Source organism: Diceros bicornis, chromosome 12, assembly GCF_020826845.1.
Source record: "Diceros bicornis minor isolate mBicDic1 chromosome 12, mDicBic1.mat.cur, whole genome shotgun sequence".
NCBI classification, from domain to species: Eukaryota; Metazoa; Chordata; class Mammalia; order Perissodactyla; family Rhinocerotidae; genus Diceros; species Diceros bicornis.
In genome coordinates, this window is record NC_080751.1 from 36547805 (window position 1) to 36561249 (window position 13445).

General features: G+C 37.8%; 1 protein-coding gene across 4 annotated transcripts in view; it reads left to right on the top strand.

Moving 5' to 3' along the window:
* The first annotated feature begins 4704 nt into the window (after positions 1 to 4704).
* The window catches only part of FSHR (follicle stimulating hormone receptor), a 177334-nt gene continuing 168593 nt past the window's right edge, over positions 4705 to 13445 (top strand). For all 4 annotated transcript variants that reach the window (XM_058551270.1, XM_058551273.1, XM_058551271.1 and 1 more), the window contains exon 1: positions 4705 to 4881. In XM_058551270.1, coding sequence (XP_058407253.1) covers positions 4730 to 4881 — 152 coding nt within the window. In that variant the 5' untranslated portion in view covers positions 4705 to 4729. The remainder of the gene's footprint in view (positions 4882 to 13445) is intronic.

Consider the following 13445-nt stretch of genomic DNA (forward strand, 5'->3'; position numbering starts at 1 on the left):
TGAGAAATATTTAGGAGTAAGCTAAAACAAAATATTTACCTGTCAATATTTATGGAATTAAACTAAGGCAAAGATTACAGAGAAATTTACAGCTTGTGTATATATGAAAAGAAGAAAGGCTGAAAAACTAATAAACTGACATCCAAAAACAAAGTTAAAAAAAAAAAGAGCAAAGAGAAAATAGAGGAAAGAAACAAGAAGAAAAATTGTGGAAAGAGAAAATAAAGATAGAATAAGATCAGCAAAGGCAAAAATCAGTCCTTTGAAAAGACAAATAAAATAGACAGAATTCTGGCAAGGTTGGTTAATATAAAGAAAATGGACAGAAATAAATAATACTAGGAATAGTTTAAAAAAGATTTAAGGGGCCGGCCCCGTGACGTAGCAGTTAAGTGCGCGCGCTCTGCTGCTGGTGGCCTGGGTTCGGATCCCAGGCGCTCACTGATGCACTGCTTGTCAGGCCATGCTGTGGCAGCGTTTCGTATAAAGTAGAAGAAGATGGACACAGATGTTAGCCCAGGGCTGGTCTTCCTCAGCAAAAAGAGGAGGATTGGCATGGATGTTAGCTCAGGGCTGATCTTCCTCACACACACACACAAAAAGAAAACATAAAAAACAAAAAAAAGATTTAAAAAGAGAATAGTAAAAACTTTATGACAATAAATTTAAAAACTTGAATGAAATGGAAAATTCCTAGAAAAATTAAGAAAAGAATAGAAATCCTGAAAGTCCAATAACAATTAAAGAAGTTGAATTAATAATTTTAAACCTTCATACACACGCACACACGTGCGCGCACACACACACACAACACAAAAGCAGGTTTGGATAGTTTTATAGGCAAATAAAGCCATACTTTGAAGGAATAGATTATTCTAACCTGAAACAGTGTTTTCCTACAAACAAACTAAGATGGATTATTTCCCAACTCAGTCCATGAGGCAAATATATCTTTGATGCCAAACCATATAAGGACAACACGAGAAAGGAAAATTAGTAATTGCATTACTCACTAAAAATTACTCAGTACTAAATTACAAATTATTTATGAACACAGATACCAAATAAAATATTAGAAAATCAAAATGACAACAATTCATAACCAAGTTTGTTAATCTTAGGAATGTGAATAGTTTAATAGTATAAAATCACCATTTTAACTCAGCTAATTAATAAGTTGGGGGAAATCAAATGCAGAAAATGCATTTTACAATATTCCTCTCCATTAATGGTAAGAAAAAAATTCTTTGAAAACTTTTCTAAGATCTTTAACCTGATATCTAACCTGGTATGCATCCAAAACCTATAATAAATGTCATTTGAATAGTGAAAAATTAGAAAACATTCTCTTTAAAATCAGCAACGTGGCAAGAATGCTCACCATAGCTTTATTCATCATTACACTGGGTATCCTAACTAGAGAGGAGAAAGAAAGAAAAAGAGACGGGGGAGAGGGAGAAGCAAGAGAGAGTGAGGAAGAGAGGGGGTGGGGAAGAGGAAGAGGTAGGAAGGAAGGAAGAGAAAAGGAAGGAAGGAAGGAGAGAAGGAGAGAAGGAAAGAAGGAAGGAAGGAAGAAATTAAAAAGGAAGAAATAAACATATATATATGATATTTATATATGGAATTTTTTAGGTGTAGATGATAGTCTATACAGAAAATGTAGCAAGGCAATTAGGCATAACATAAATATTCCAAAATCAATTGCATTTTTATAATGTGACAACAAACGTAAAATGTAATCTTAAATATTATTTACAATAGCAAAAACAAAAGTGTGTTATCTAGAAATAAATTTAAGATATTAAGACCTTTATAGAGAAAGTATAAAACTTTATTGAAAGACATCAAAGAAGTCCTTTAAATACATGGTGATACACCATATATAAGGATAGGAAGACTTAATATTTTACAGGTGACAATTTTTCCCAAAATTTATCTATACAATCAATGTAATTCCAAACAAAATTCTACTAGGGTTTTTTTTTTAAGGAGTTTAACAAGCTAATTCTAAAATGCATATGGAATAACAGAAGTCCAAAATAGGCAAGATGATACTATAAGAAACAACAGAGGTATTTTCTTACCATATATCAAGACACTTTAAACTTCTAATAATTAAGACGGTATAGCATTAGTGCAGATAAAAAGGATAATGGACTATAAAAGAGTTTAAACACAAATTTATCAAAATAGTTACTTGAGATATGAGAAAGATAGTTTTACAAGTGAGAGGAAAAAAGAGAGTCTAGTCAATAAATGGTTCTGGGACAACTGTTTATTCATGTGGATAAAAATCATTATGCCATTGGATGACTGAATTGAACCCCTGACTCACACCACACATAAATATCAATACCAAATAGATTAAAGACTTACTTTCAGAGCAAAACTATAAAACTTTTGGAAGAAAACATAAGAGAATATTTCATGACTCAGGATAAAGAAAGAGTACAAGAAAATGAAAACTTAAATTGTAGTACATTTATACAATGGAATATTATACAGTATAGTTATGTACCACATAACAATGTTTTGGTCAACTACGGACCACATATGTAATGGTGATCCCATAAGATTAGTACCATATAGCCTACGTGTGTAGTGAGCTATACCTTCTAGGTTTGTGTAAGTACACTCCATGATGTTCGCACAATGACGGAATTGCCTCAGGACACATTTCTCGGAACATATCCCCATCATTAAGCGAAGCAGGACTGTAGTAAAAATTAATAAACTACAGCTACACATATCAACATGGGTGGTTCTTAAAAATTTCAAGTTAGTGTAAAATAGCAAGTAACAAAAGACTACTTAAAGAGTGACACAATTTGTATAAAATCCAAAAACAAGCAAAATTAAACTTAACATGTTATGTGGAGAGACATACATTGGTGATAAAATTAATGTTAAAAAACAAATGGATAATAAGCACAAAATTCAGATTAATGGTCACTTCTCAGCATAGGAACATAAGAGAGAGAAGAGAGGAGCAATTAAGTAGATGCAATAGCATTGATTATGTCCTATTTCTTCAGTCCACAACTCTTTGTTTTATTATTATGCTCAATAGTTTACATTTATGTTACATATATAATCTGTAAGTTGTGAATATGACATAGTTTTAAAATCAAAATCTCAATATAATAAGATTTCTTCTCATTATACAAAGACTAATTTAGTTATAATTCAAGGTCTCCAAAATCTAAGTGGGGATTTCTGGGGCAGGGGTACGGGTGGGAGGTTCAACTGGTAATGAGTTTTTTGTCAAGTATAGATAAGTAAACCCTTTTAAATTAATGTGATTATTTTAAACTAATCTAAGCTTTAGTTGGTTTATTGAATTAAATCCCTTTCACATCTGAAAGACTATGCTTCCAAGGGTCATTTGCTGAGTGAAATAATTTAACTGTTCATGTTAACCAAAACCATTAACAATATGCAGTTCATACAGATACTGCCTTGATCTTCCAATCCTGGAGTTAGAATGAATCAGTTGCTCTCAGAAGAAGTTAGGGAACAACTTTACCCCAAAAGTCACTTGCTTCTGTTTTTCCTTTAATGATAACTTAATCCATTCATTACATGTCATTATGGCTTGGCGAGTTAGAGCAGAGAGAGGGAGGAGAGAGATAGATATATACATGCTTAGCATTTTCACATAACTCAATTTATACAACTAATTACCTAAAGATAGTGTTGAAACTAATTTTAGCAAGTAATAAATTGTAATCAGGATCTTAAAGAATATTCTGCCTTTTAATCTTTATAGATTCTATAGTTGAAAGTAGAAAGCCACTTTACTGAAAGTGTTGCCAAACGTTCCTCAGATCCCTCACCATCAAGGAGATTGGAAATGCCAACAAAAGTGCCAGGATTGTTACCTACAGAGAACATTTAAAGCTAAGTTAAAAGTATAGATTGAATAAATTCATTTGTGCCAACTTCCGAAAGGCAAGAGCAATCTTCAGAACCTGGAGATGAGAGAATCGAGAAAGGATATGCAATAGCGGGGGAACTGCTGACATTTACTAAATCCCCACTGAAAACATAGCCCCTTCCTTAGATCACTCAGATTAGTCAGTTATCTCAGTCGATAACTCTATCAAAACTGCCTCCCACCTACAGAGATCTGCCTGGGGCTCACTACCCCACACTCCTGTCTTCTGAGCAATGCCATTTGAGGTTATTAATTACAGAGAGAAAGAGGATCAATGACTAGAACCCAGAAGTCCTGGTTTTATATCAAGTGGGCTGGAGGAAGTTGATGCCAACACTGGAAACAGGTCCCTGCTCTTCACTTAGTTACACTCTTAGTGATGTGTCACATTGTAGATTGTGTCTTTTTCAGAGAAAGTCAATCATGTCATTCTCTTGAGATGAGAGTGATGACCAGCAGGGACACTTTTGCAGTGAAATAATGTAAACTATTCCAGACACGCATCAAGCTTCTATTTGCTGACTTCCTTGGGTCAGGGCATAAGAAATCAATCTCAAAGGATAAGGGAGGAGCTTATCTGGCCCAGGAAATTGCCAGTGGCACACAGGAATTTTGCTGTTCGTCTGGAAGTGACCAAAAAAAAAAAAAAAAAACCATCGTTTGGTAGGTCATGTGACTCTACCCGCTCTCAAGGCAGATCTCTTCTCTTAAGGGCTCTGTGTGGAGCCTCTGAAATCTGTGGAGATTTTTCTCTGCCTTGCAGGAAGAAAGCAGGTGGATGGATAAATAAGCATGGCCTTGCTCCTGGTCTCCTTGCTGGGATTCCTGACCTTGGGCTCAGGATGTCATCATCGGATCTGTCACTGCTCCAACAGGGTTTTCCTCTGCCAAGAGAGCAAGGTGACAGAAATTCCCTCCGACCTCCCCAGGAATGCAGTTGAACTGTGAGTATAAGAGGCAGCGGGAACAACTGCATGGCTGGCGTTTGTGCGTTGTGTGCTATTATTATTTTGACATGAGGCTGATAACTGTTGGGCTAAGATATTTCTGCCCTGACTGAAGGCTTGAATAAAACAAACTCCCTCAGCCCAACACTCCTGCCCTGCAGCTCTCCAAGGATCTTAGTGAGAGTTTATCTGAGCATTTGTCAGGGAAGGGCAGAGCGGAATCCGAATCCAAAGGCAAAAGGAAGACTTCTTAGTCTTTTCAACACCTTTGCTCTTGGGTTCCCTACTGTCTTTGGTGGAATCAGAAAAGCAAAACTAAGAAAAAGTAGAAACTTAGAAGACCTAGCATTGGAGGCAGGACGACGGCTTTGATTTAAGTGGAATACACAACGTGTGTCCCCTGAGGACACTGAATTCAAGAATGCAAGAGTCATGGTTGCTTTGGAGGCAACAGCAAATAATTCCTGAACTGAGATTCTGCTTCCTGGGGAAAAAGAGGGTTGGAGTAGAGGGAAAAGGGTGTGAAGAGAGGAGGAAAGGAAAGAAAAAAGCAGGTGGAGAGAGAAGGAGAAATACAGGATAATCTTTCATATAGCTAGAAAAATGTGATTGCCAACTTTAGATTTTTACTGACCTATTTTAATAAGAAGTAGAGAGACTCTTAGAGTTGGACAAGATCTTAGACATCATTTCACTTTCTCTCTTTATTGTACAAATGAGGAATCTGGGGTCTGGAGAGGAAAGACAATTGCCCAAACTCTCATGGTGAGTTGGGGCGGAGCCAAAACTAGAAATCAGGCCTTTTGGCTTACAGTCTACTGTTCTAACCCCAAAATCCATGTCTGACAGCATTAAAATAAGAGGAAGGCAGGACTGTTTAACTACTTCCCCTGGAAACTGGCAAATTGTGGCTCAGAGATTGTAGACATCCTAAGTGTTTATATTCCAAGGATTTTAAACAGAAGCCGTTATTCTAGAAGCCTGTTTCAACCTTGGTCCCCCTAAGCTATGGATGACTCTTTTGTTATTGCAGAAGGTGATCATCTTTTCAGTCCACTGGTTACCGTATCTACACTCAAACACGTTGGTGTTACATTTCAGATTTTCACTTAGGGACGTATAGCCACAGATTTGGTTGGTTCTGTTTGCTACTTTTTCCCTTGCCAACACAAGTCCTCAGTGCCTATCAGGAGGCAGCTGCAGCAGCAGGGAAAATAACCAGTCAGCTCTGTGTTTTGGCTACACTGCCTCAGATGAGACGGTTGTTCCTGTTATGGGGAAGAATGTGCCATGCACAGAGACAGTCTGGTCTATTAGATCGTTATAAACACAGGAGAAGGCCAACATACTTGAGTTCCTGTAAGAAGTCACTTGCTTCTAAGTACATTTGAACAATTACTTAACCTCTTCTGAGCTTCAGGTTTATCGCTTCTAAAATGGTTTTAACACAACCTGCTTGGTTGGATTGTTATGAGCACTAACTGATATTACCTGCCCCAGCCCCCACCACCCATTTCTGCCTCTCCTGGCCCTTCTCCACTTCTTCCAACTTTTCCCCGTGGGTCAAGCAGTGCCAACTAGTTTCTAAAGCAGACAGCCTCTAAAAAGTTACAATTTTAGGGTGATACTCCTCTATCCAAAGCTCTTCTACACTAGGCTCTCTGCTTTCTGATATCTTTTTATCAGAAGACAGATTTTTTTTCATTCACGTAGAAAACGTAAGGATGGAAGGAAGGAGGGAGGGAAGGAGGGGAAAGGAAAGAAAGGAGAGAAGGAAAGAAACAAAGAGAGAGAAAAGAAGAAAATCCACCCCCAATCCCCAGGCAGTGCGTGCGTATGAGTTAGTGTGGGAGGGGCAGGACTATGATATTTTTAAAGCATAAGATATAAGGTATAAGTGACTAAAACCTATCTCTGCCCAAGAGCACTTTTCAACTGTGGAAAGCGACTGTGGGAAAAAGTCTGTTAGACAGAACACCAGAAACAAATTTCACACTCTGGACAAAGGCTAGCCCTGGGTCAACCCCTTGCTTACACGTATGTAATAGAGGACAAAGTTGCATAAAACTAAGAAGGGAAAAAAAGCGCTTGTCAGTTATTGGCATTTTCCCCACCAGAGGAATGAGTATGGTCATTTGAGAGCTTTGATGACTAAAGAAGTTATCCCAGATACCTAATCTTGAGAAGATTTTTTTCTCTGCACATTTATTAGTAGGGTGTGAGTTAGACCATTCTAGAGTTCAGCTTTGCAATCTTCTTAGCAAGGTGTATTGAGAAAAACAAGATGAATTTTCTTTGGTTGTTAGACAAAAAAAAAGAAAATTATTTGAGGATATTTTTGAAGTCAACGTGTTGATCCCTGAAGAGCAGATAAAATGCCAAGTGAGCTAGAGCTCAGACGATGCATCAGAATGAAAGAGTAATTATTTTTCTTCCTTAAAAGGATTGGCTTAGGGTTATCTGGAATATTGGCAGAAGAAAGATGAAACGGCTTGTTCAACTAAGTAATTCTAGTGCACCTTGCACTCTTCCGAGTTTGGATATTGACTTTAATGATGATCACATCAGGTGTAGGTGGATGGACTAGCTGGGCTTCATCGACTGCAATTGCTCAATCCATCAACATGTAAAAGCTTCATTGTTAGTCAGGTTCACTTGGGGGAAAACAACTCCTACATTTTACCGTGTACATTTTTATCCCATCACTCTTTTTATATATCTGCCGGCTATCACCAAAGATTTCTAATTACCAACCATCCGCACTTGCTGATATTAACACCAAAAGAACACAGAAGCACCGTCAACAGGCAGGTAGAGTCCATTTACGAAAGGGCTTCTCCTATTTGCTCGGTGCTTTACACATACTACTTCCTTAAAACTTCACAATGGAACTGTAAGTTTGGGATTATTGCTCCAATTTTCAAATGAAGCAAACCAAAAACCAGAAAAGTTTAATAACTTGGGCAGAGTCACCCCTGCAGCTCCTGAGTGGCAGAGCTGGGATCCAAACTTCAGCTTGTGTTTCTGTCTCCTCTGTACGTGTATACGATGAAAGTCTGATTCCTTTTATTTCTTCCACTTAAAAAAATAAATTAATAAAAGTGTGCTTTAGAATTTGGACCAGAGATCGGCAAGTTTTTTCTATAAAGAGCCAGATGATAAATGTTTATGTTCATAGGACATACAGTCTCTGTTGCAACAACTCAGCTCTGCCATAGTTGTAGTAAAGCTGCCACGGACAAAAAGTAAATGAATGCGCGTGGCTGTGTTCCACCAAAACTTTATTTATGGACACTGTTTGAATTTCATATTTTTCACATATCACAAATTATCATTCTTCTTTTGATTTTTTAAAATCATGTAACAAGGTGAAAAATGTTCCTCACTCATGGGCCATAGAAAATGGGGCAAGCCAGATTTGGCCTACAGGCCATAGATTGCCCACTTCTGATTTAGACTGTGGCTGAGAGTGGTTAAATGTTACTGGCTTAAGTAGGGTTTAGGCAGCCTGAGGTAATACGTCACCATGGAGAAAGTACTAAACTAGGTGAGCAAGTCAGGAATGGAGGGAATATTCACAAGTGGGCTTTTAACTGGTTCTGACAAGTCAGAGACGATAGGGTATAGCCTCTGGAATCCCAGAGACCTGAGTTCAAACCCAGCCTATGCCATGGGTTTCTGCTCTATCACTTGGGCTCTTGGCTATATAATGGAAATTACAGTGTGTGCCTTACTGAGTTGCTATGAGAATTAAATGAGACAATGAATGTAAAACACCTAGCACAATGCCTCCCAGGTAGTGGTGCTGGTGGTTGCTGTTGTCATCTATAAAATACTGGGAAACAAACCACTTACCACAGAGGACATTCATGATGATCAAATGAGTCAATAGGTATGAGAATGCTTTGAAAAAGTGATATAAAGATCTTTATAACTCTGAGATAGTTTACAGCATTCCACTTACTTCAGAATAATCTCTTCCTCCTCTCAGTGGCTGGAGCACTTACTCTGTGTACTTACTTTCTGAGTGATAAAATGTATTTCTTGAGGCTTTTAATATTTGCCAAGAACTCAGAGAGCAGGTTTCATTCTTACCATAGTCAAAGGAATTTTGATTTCTGACTTACCCTGGAAACTCAGCTGCACCTGGAGGCAGTCAGTGAATCTAGAAAGAACCCTTTAATCTTGCTGTATTCTTCCTGGAGGTAGAATCTCTATGGAGAATGCAAACACCCGTTCAACATCTGAAAGTTTAACTCTAAGTGACAGTGTGGATACAGCTACCTTTTTCTTCAGCAGGATCAGATGACCACAATGCTAAGAGGAGAAAAGGGTCCATTGATGGTCGTTCTCCACAGGGAGACCTCTACTGAGATTATATTATAGGCCGCCTGTGTTGACCGCTCTCCTCATGGGAAGATCCTGTATTTCATTGCAATCTCAACTGACCAGCATTTACTTCTAATTATCTAATTATATTTTTCCCTTTTTATTTTATTTCTTTCCCTTATATTCCTTTTTTTTTTTTTTTTTTTGGCTGTCTTGGTTTGTATCACTCTCCATATCCCATAACCCTAGATTATTGTTTAGTTAGGAGCTAGTTTAGTTTTTCCTTGGTAGGTTGTTAGTTCTGAGGGATGTATCAGTATTGTGTGCAGAAGAGGGAAGACTTTGCTATGCCAATAAGTTCTGTGGTCTCCAAGAGAGAAATAGAGTTTTTGATGTTTGCAAACAAGTTTAATTATGGAATTTTTCCTCTAAAAATATCTCCGGGGTTTAATATTCTGCAGAACACACTTTGGGAAAGGCTAATCCAAAATCTGGTCTATCCAACCCCAGCCACCAGAAAGAATCCTTTGTCTGAACTGCAGCCCAGACCTCCTGACTCCCAACTCAGTCCTCAATAACAGCTAGAGATGGACCTTGGCTGGGTTTTCATTGCTCTGTGCCTGAGAAGCAGCTGTTTAAGAATGCGATATGTCCTCATGGAGGAGACAGTTCTGACATATAGACTATAGCCATGAGGAACGAGGTGTTACTTATTCTGAGGTAAAGAAAGGAAAGATAAAGCAAAGGACTATAAAACTACTAAAACTACTCCTGACTTGCTCATTTACTGAATATTGATGGTTTAATTCTCCTCACCATGTAGATTTCACCTTCCTGATTGCTCATATCTAATCAGTTTTACAAACTCCCTTCATACTGCGACCAGCAGTACCTCTCTTTTTTTTTCATTGGCATCATCTTTGTTTGCACCCTGAATATCTAAAGGCTGGATTATATATTTACTTCCTAATTCATCTCCTTCCTGTCAATCTCTTTCTTCTCCAAGCCAGCCTGCACACTGCCATTCCATTTTTCTTGATAAAACATCGCTGCCACCATGTTATGATTCCCCAGTTCAAAATCATCCAATGGCTCACCATTCTGACTTGACTTCTCACCATTCTCCAACAGGAGCCATCTATTCCACCAGGCTGATACAGACTTGCTCTCACACTCAGTTTCTATTTCCTGATGTCTTTATGTTATGACTCTTGCTTATACTATCCTCAGTTTCTTCTTTGCCTCTTGAAATCCAACCTACTTATCACAATCTTGCTCAAAGGTTGCCTCTTTCATGAAGTCTTCCCTGACCACTCCATATTTATTTAATCTGAACCCTCGTGCAGTTCATTTCGTACTTAATCTTGCTTTGCACTTAATTTTTCATGTGTGCCTTATTTCCCTAACTGCAGTGAAAATATCCTTTGTACTCCTTATTGTGCCCAGTTCAATGCAAGGTATGTTCTGGGTCCTCAATTACATGTAGAACAAATGATACAATAAATAAGGGAGAATTACATCTGTTTATTTGCTCTGCTCCTCAGTATTGAAGAAAAGATTCTTATAAAAAATGATTATTGCTTTCCATGTGGTGAATTACTATAAGATTTGATAGTTTCCTTGTTTTCCTTGCCTTTTTATGTATTTGTTTTAAGAAAATGCCTGTGTCATTTGAGAATCCATTAATTTGTTCAGAAAGAGAGATAAATAGACTTGAAACAAGATCTCCTAAGTTAAAAGTTGAATATTCTATACTCTTAGCACGTCACTCAATTCTCTTGACTTAAGTAATAATACCTGACTCTCTATCCCTAAAAAGAATATTGAAAGGATGAATGAAATTGCCTAAACAAAATCACTTTAGACCAGGCAGAAATTTTCAAAGATATAAAATTTTTGCCAGGTAAGGTCAGATTCCAAACCCTGAATGTTAGGTTTCCTGTGTTGCGCAGATGTGCTTTAATTATTATATTCTGTCTGGATATCAAAACCAAACACCCCACTGTGCAGATTGCCCTGGGTGCCCACATCCAGACACTCCTACTGCCTTGTTTAGATATTTCTCTGAAAGAAACAAACAGCACAGTTTTCATGCTAATGTATATATAATCCTTTCTATTGAAACAAAAACCTTCCCCTACTTTAGTAAGAAATGATATGTCTATGTCCAACATTTAGAATGTAATTGGGCTAGGGCTAAGGGAGGTTTATATTACCTGCAGAGGAATCAGAAAAATGACTAAAGGAATAGCTATAGAATGTAATACCTTGAAAGGGAAAAAGTAGAAATTAAATTGCAGGGAAAAAATCCTTTAAAGTAGAAGATGAACTCTACCCTGAGAATTGGCTAAGAGCTATATTTACAGAGTCGTTATCAGCAATTGAAAAGTAGGGGTTTGATGGCACAGAACCACTTTTGCTTGGTGATGATAAAATTTCCCTGTTTACCTAAAGGTGTGTGCTGTCCTTCCTCACCCAAGTCTTCTATCAAAGAAGTCTAAGCTTCAGAAGCAGGACATCTTGGCAACAAATGAGAAATTCATTTAACTTTTGATTATCCTTCTCCAAAGCCACTAATTGGGTTATCTAGTCACTGTGGTTGATTGGACTATGCTTTTTTTTTTAAGCTGTTAGATTTAGACTCTCCAATTTAGCTTTATTTAGACTAGACTCTAGCTTATATATCCCACAAGGTCACCTAGGAAAAAGAGTAATTATTTATAATTGCTTTGGATCTGATTATAATGAGATTTGAATGTTTGTTCTTAATCTAACCTCTTTCCGAAGTATCTCAGAGCATGTTTTGTGTCCCTGACCTGAACATGCCATTATCTTGTTCTTTCATATGGAATATGCCAACTGATCCAAAAATCTTCAAAGAATGTGCAAGAAATCTTTGAATAAAGGAGCTAAACCCTTGTCATAGACTGAACTCAATTATATTTTTAGTCTTAGGTGTAGCTTAAGTCCACTCTCATTCATCCCTTCCCCCAGACCTTTTTCAGCAAGAGCCAACACAGTCATCACAGAATCCTGTGTCAGAAATAGTGGAAAATGTATACCATGAGCCATTTTTTGTGTCTCTCTAATGCCAAGCTTGCTAAAAACCTTTAAGAAATAGAGACTCAAAAAGTTCAGCTAAGTTTCAATGAAACAGAGAGATCAACTAATTGAGGCTATCAGAGAGAAAATTTGTCAGCAGATTGGTGAAAGTTTGAAGTAAAATGGTGATGAGGTTTCTTTCAATTCTAAAATGTTTTGACTTTACAAACGTCTTCAGGCACCAAGCTTTCCCCAAATCAATAGGCTTTTTCTAGGCCTCTGAGTCCAGCAGGCATATAATTCCTAAACTGCTCTGATTTCAGTTGTGGGATTTGGGGTTGGGGGTAAAGGGGGTTGAGGAGGTTTCCCTCAGGTTCAATAGACAGTTCTGTTATTTTGAAATGAAGTATCAGAAACCTCCACACAAACACCTCTTTCTTTCTCTTGTTATTTTCAGTTTGGAAGGGGTTTTAAAGAAAGAATTTGTGAGGGATTCCAGCTCCAACAATGACTTTGTAACTAAATAAATAAAGGTTGATGGGAGGTCACAAAACATTTCATCCAGAATCCTCTTGGAATAGGAGGGGTATGAGAAAGAAAGACCTCTTATATGGAAAGGCCAGAACCTTGAGCACTAGATTTTCAGGAGTGGCCCCAATTTAAAATATTCTGTCCCTTCTAAGAAAGTCTGCTAAATTTTGGTTCAGAAGATAAGATCACATCCCTAGAAGACTGGGTTGCCGCTGCTTGTGCTCTCCTCATCATCTCATGGAAACAGCTTCTGAATTGGTCTCTGTGTCTTCAGTCTTCTCCCCTCCCAGCTCCCTGCTCTGAGCTTTTGCTCTGGTTGAATTCCTATGTGGGCTCCAATGCCTAGATTCACGACAAAAGCCCAATGTCCTAAGTTTGACATTAAGATCTTCTCTATTTTGGCCTCAAATTAACTCTCCTGTCGTCTCTCTCATCTTCCATCCTCTCAACTCTTTGCTCTGCACACTATTTTCTATTCCCCAGCTCCCAAATCTTATATTCCCCTATCCAAATACTATTATATTCTCCAACCTGAAATATATTCTACTCCCATATTATTCAGCTTGTGAGACCAAAGATGCTCGTTTTTCACGAAGTTTTCTTTCAACAGCAAATATTTATGGATTGTATTTGTGCAAGGCGTTATACTGGGCACTCGG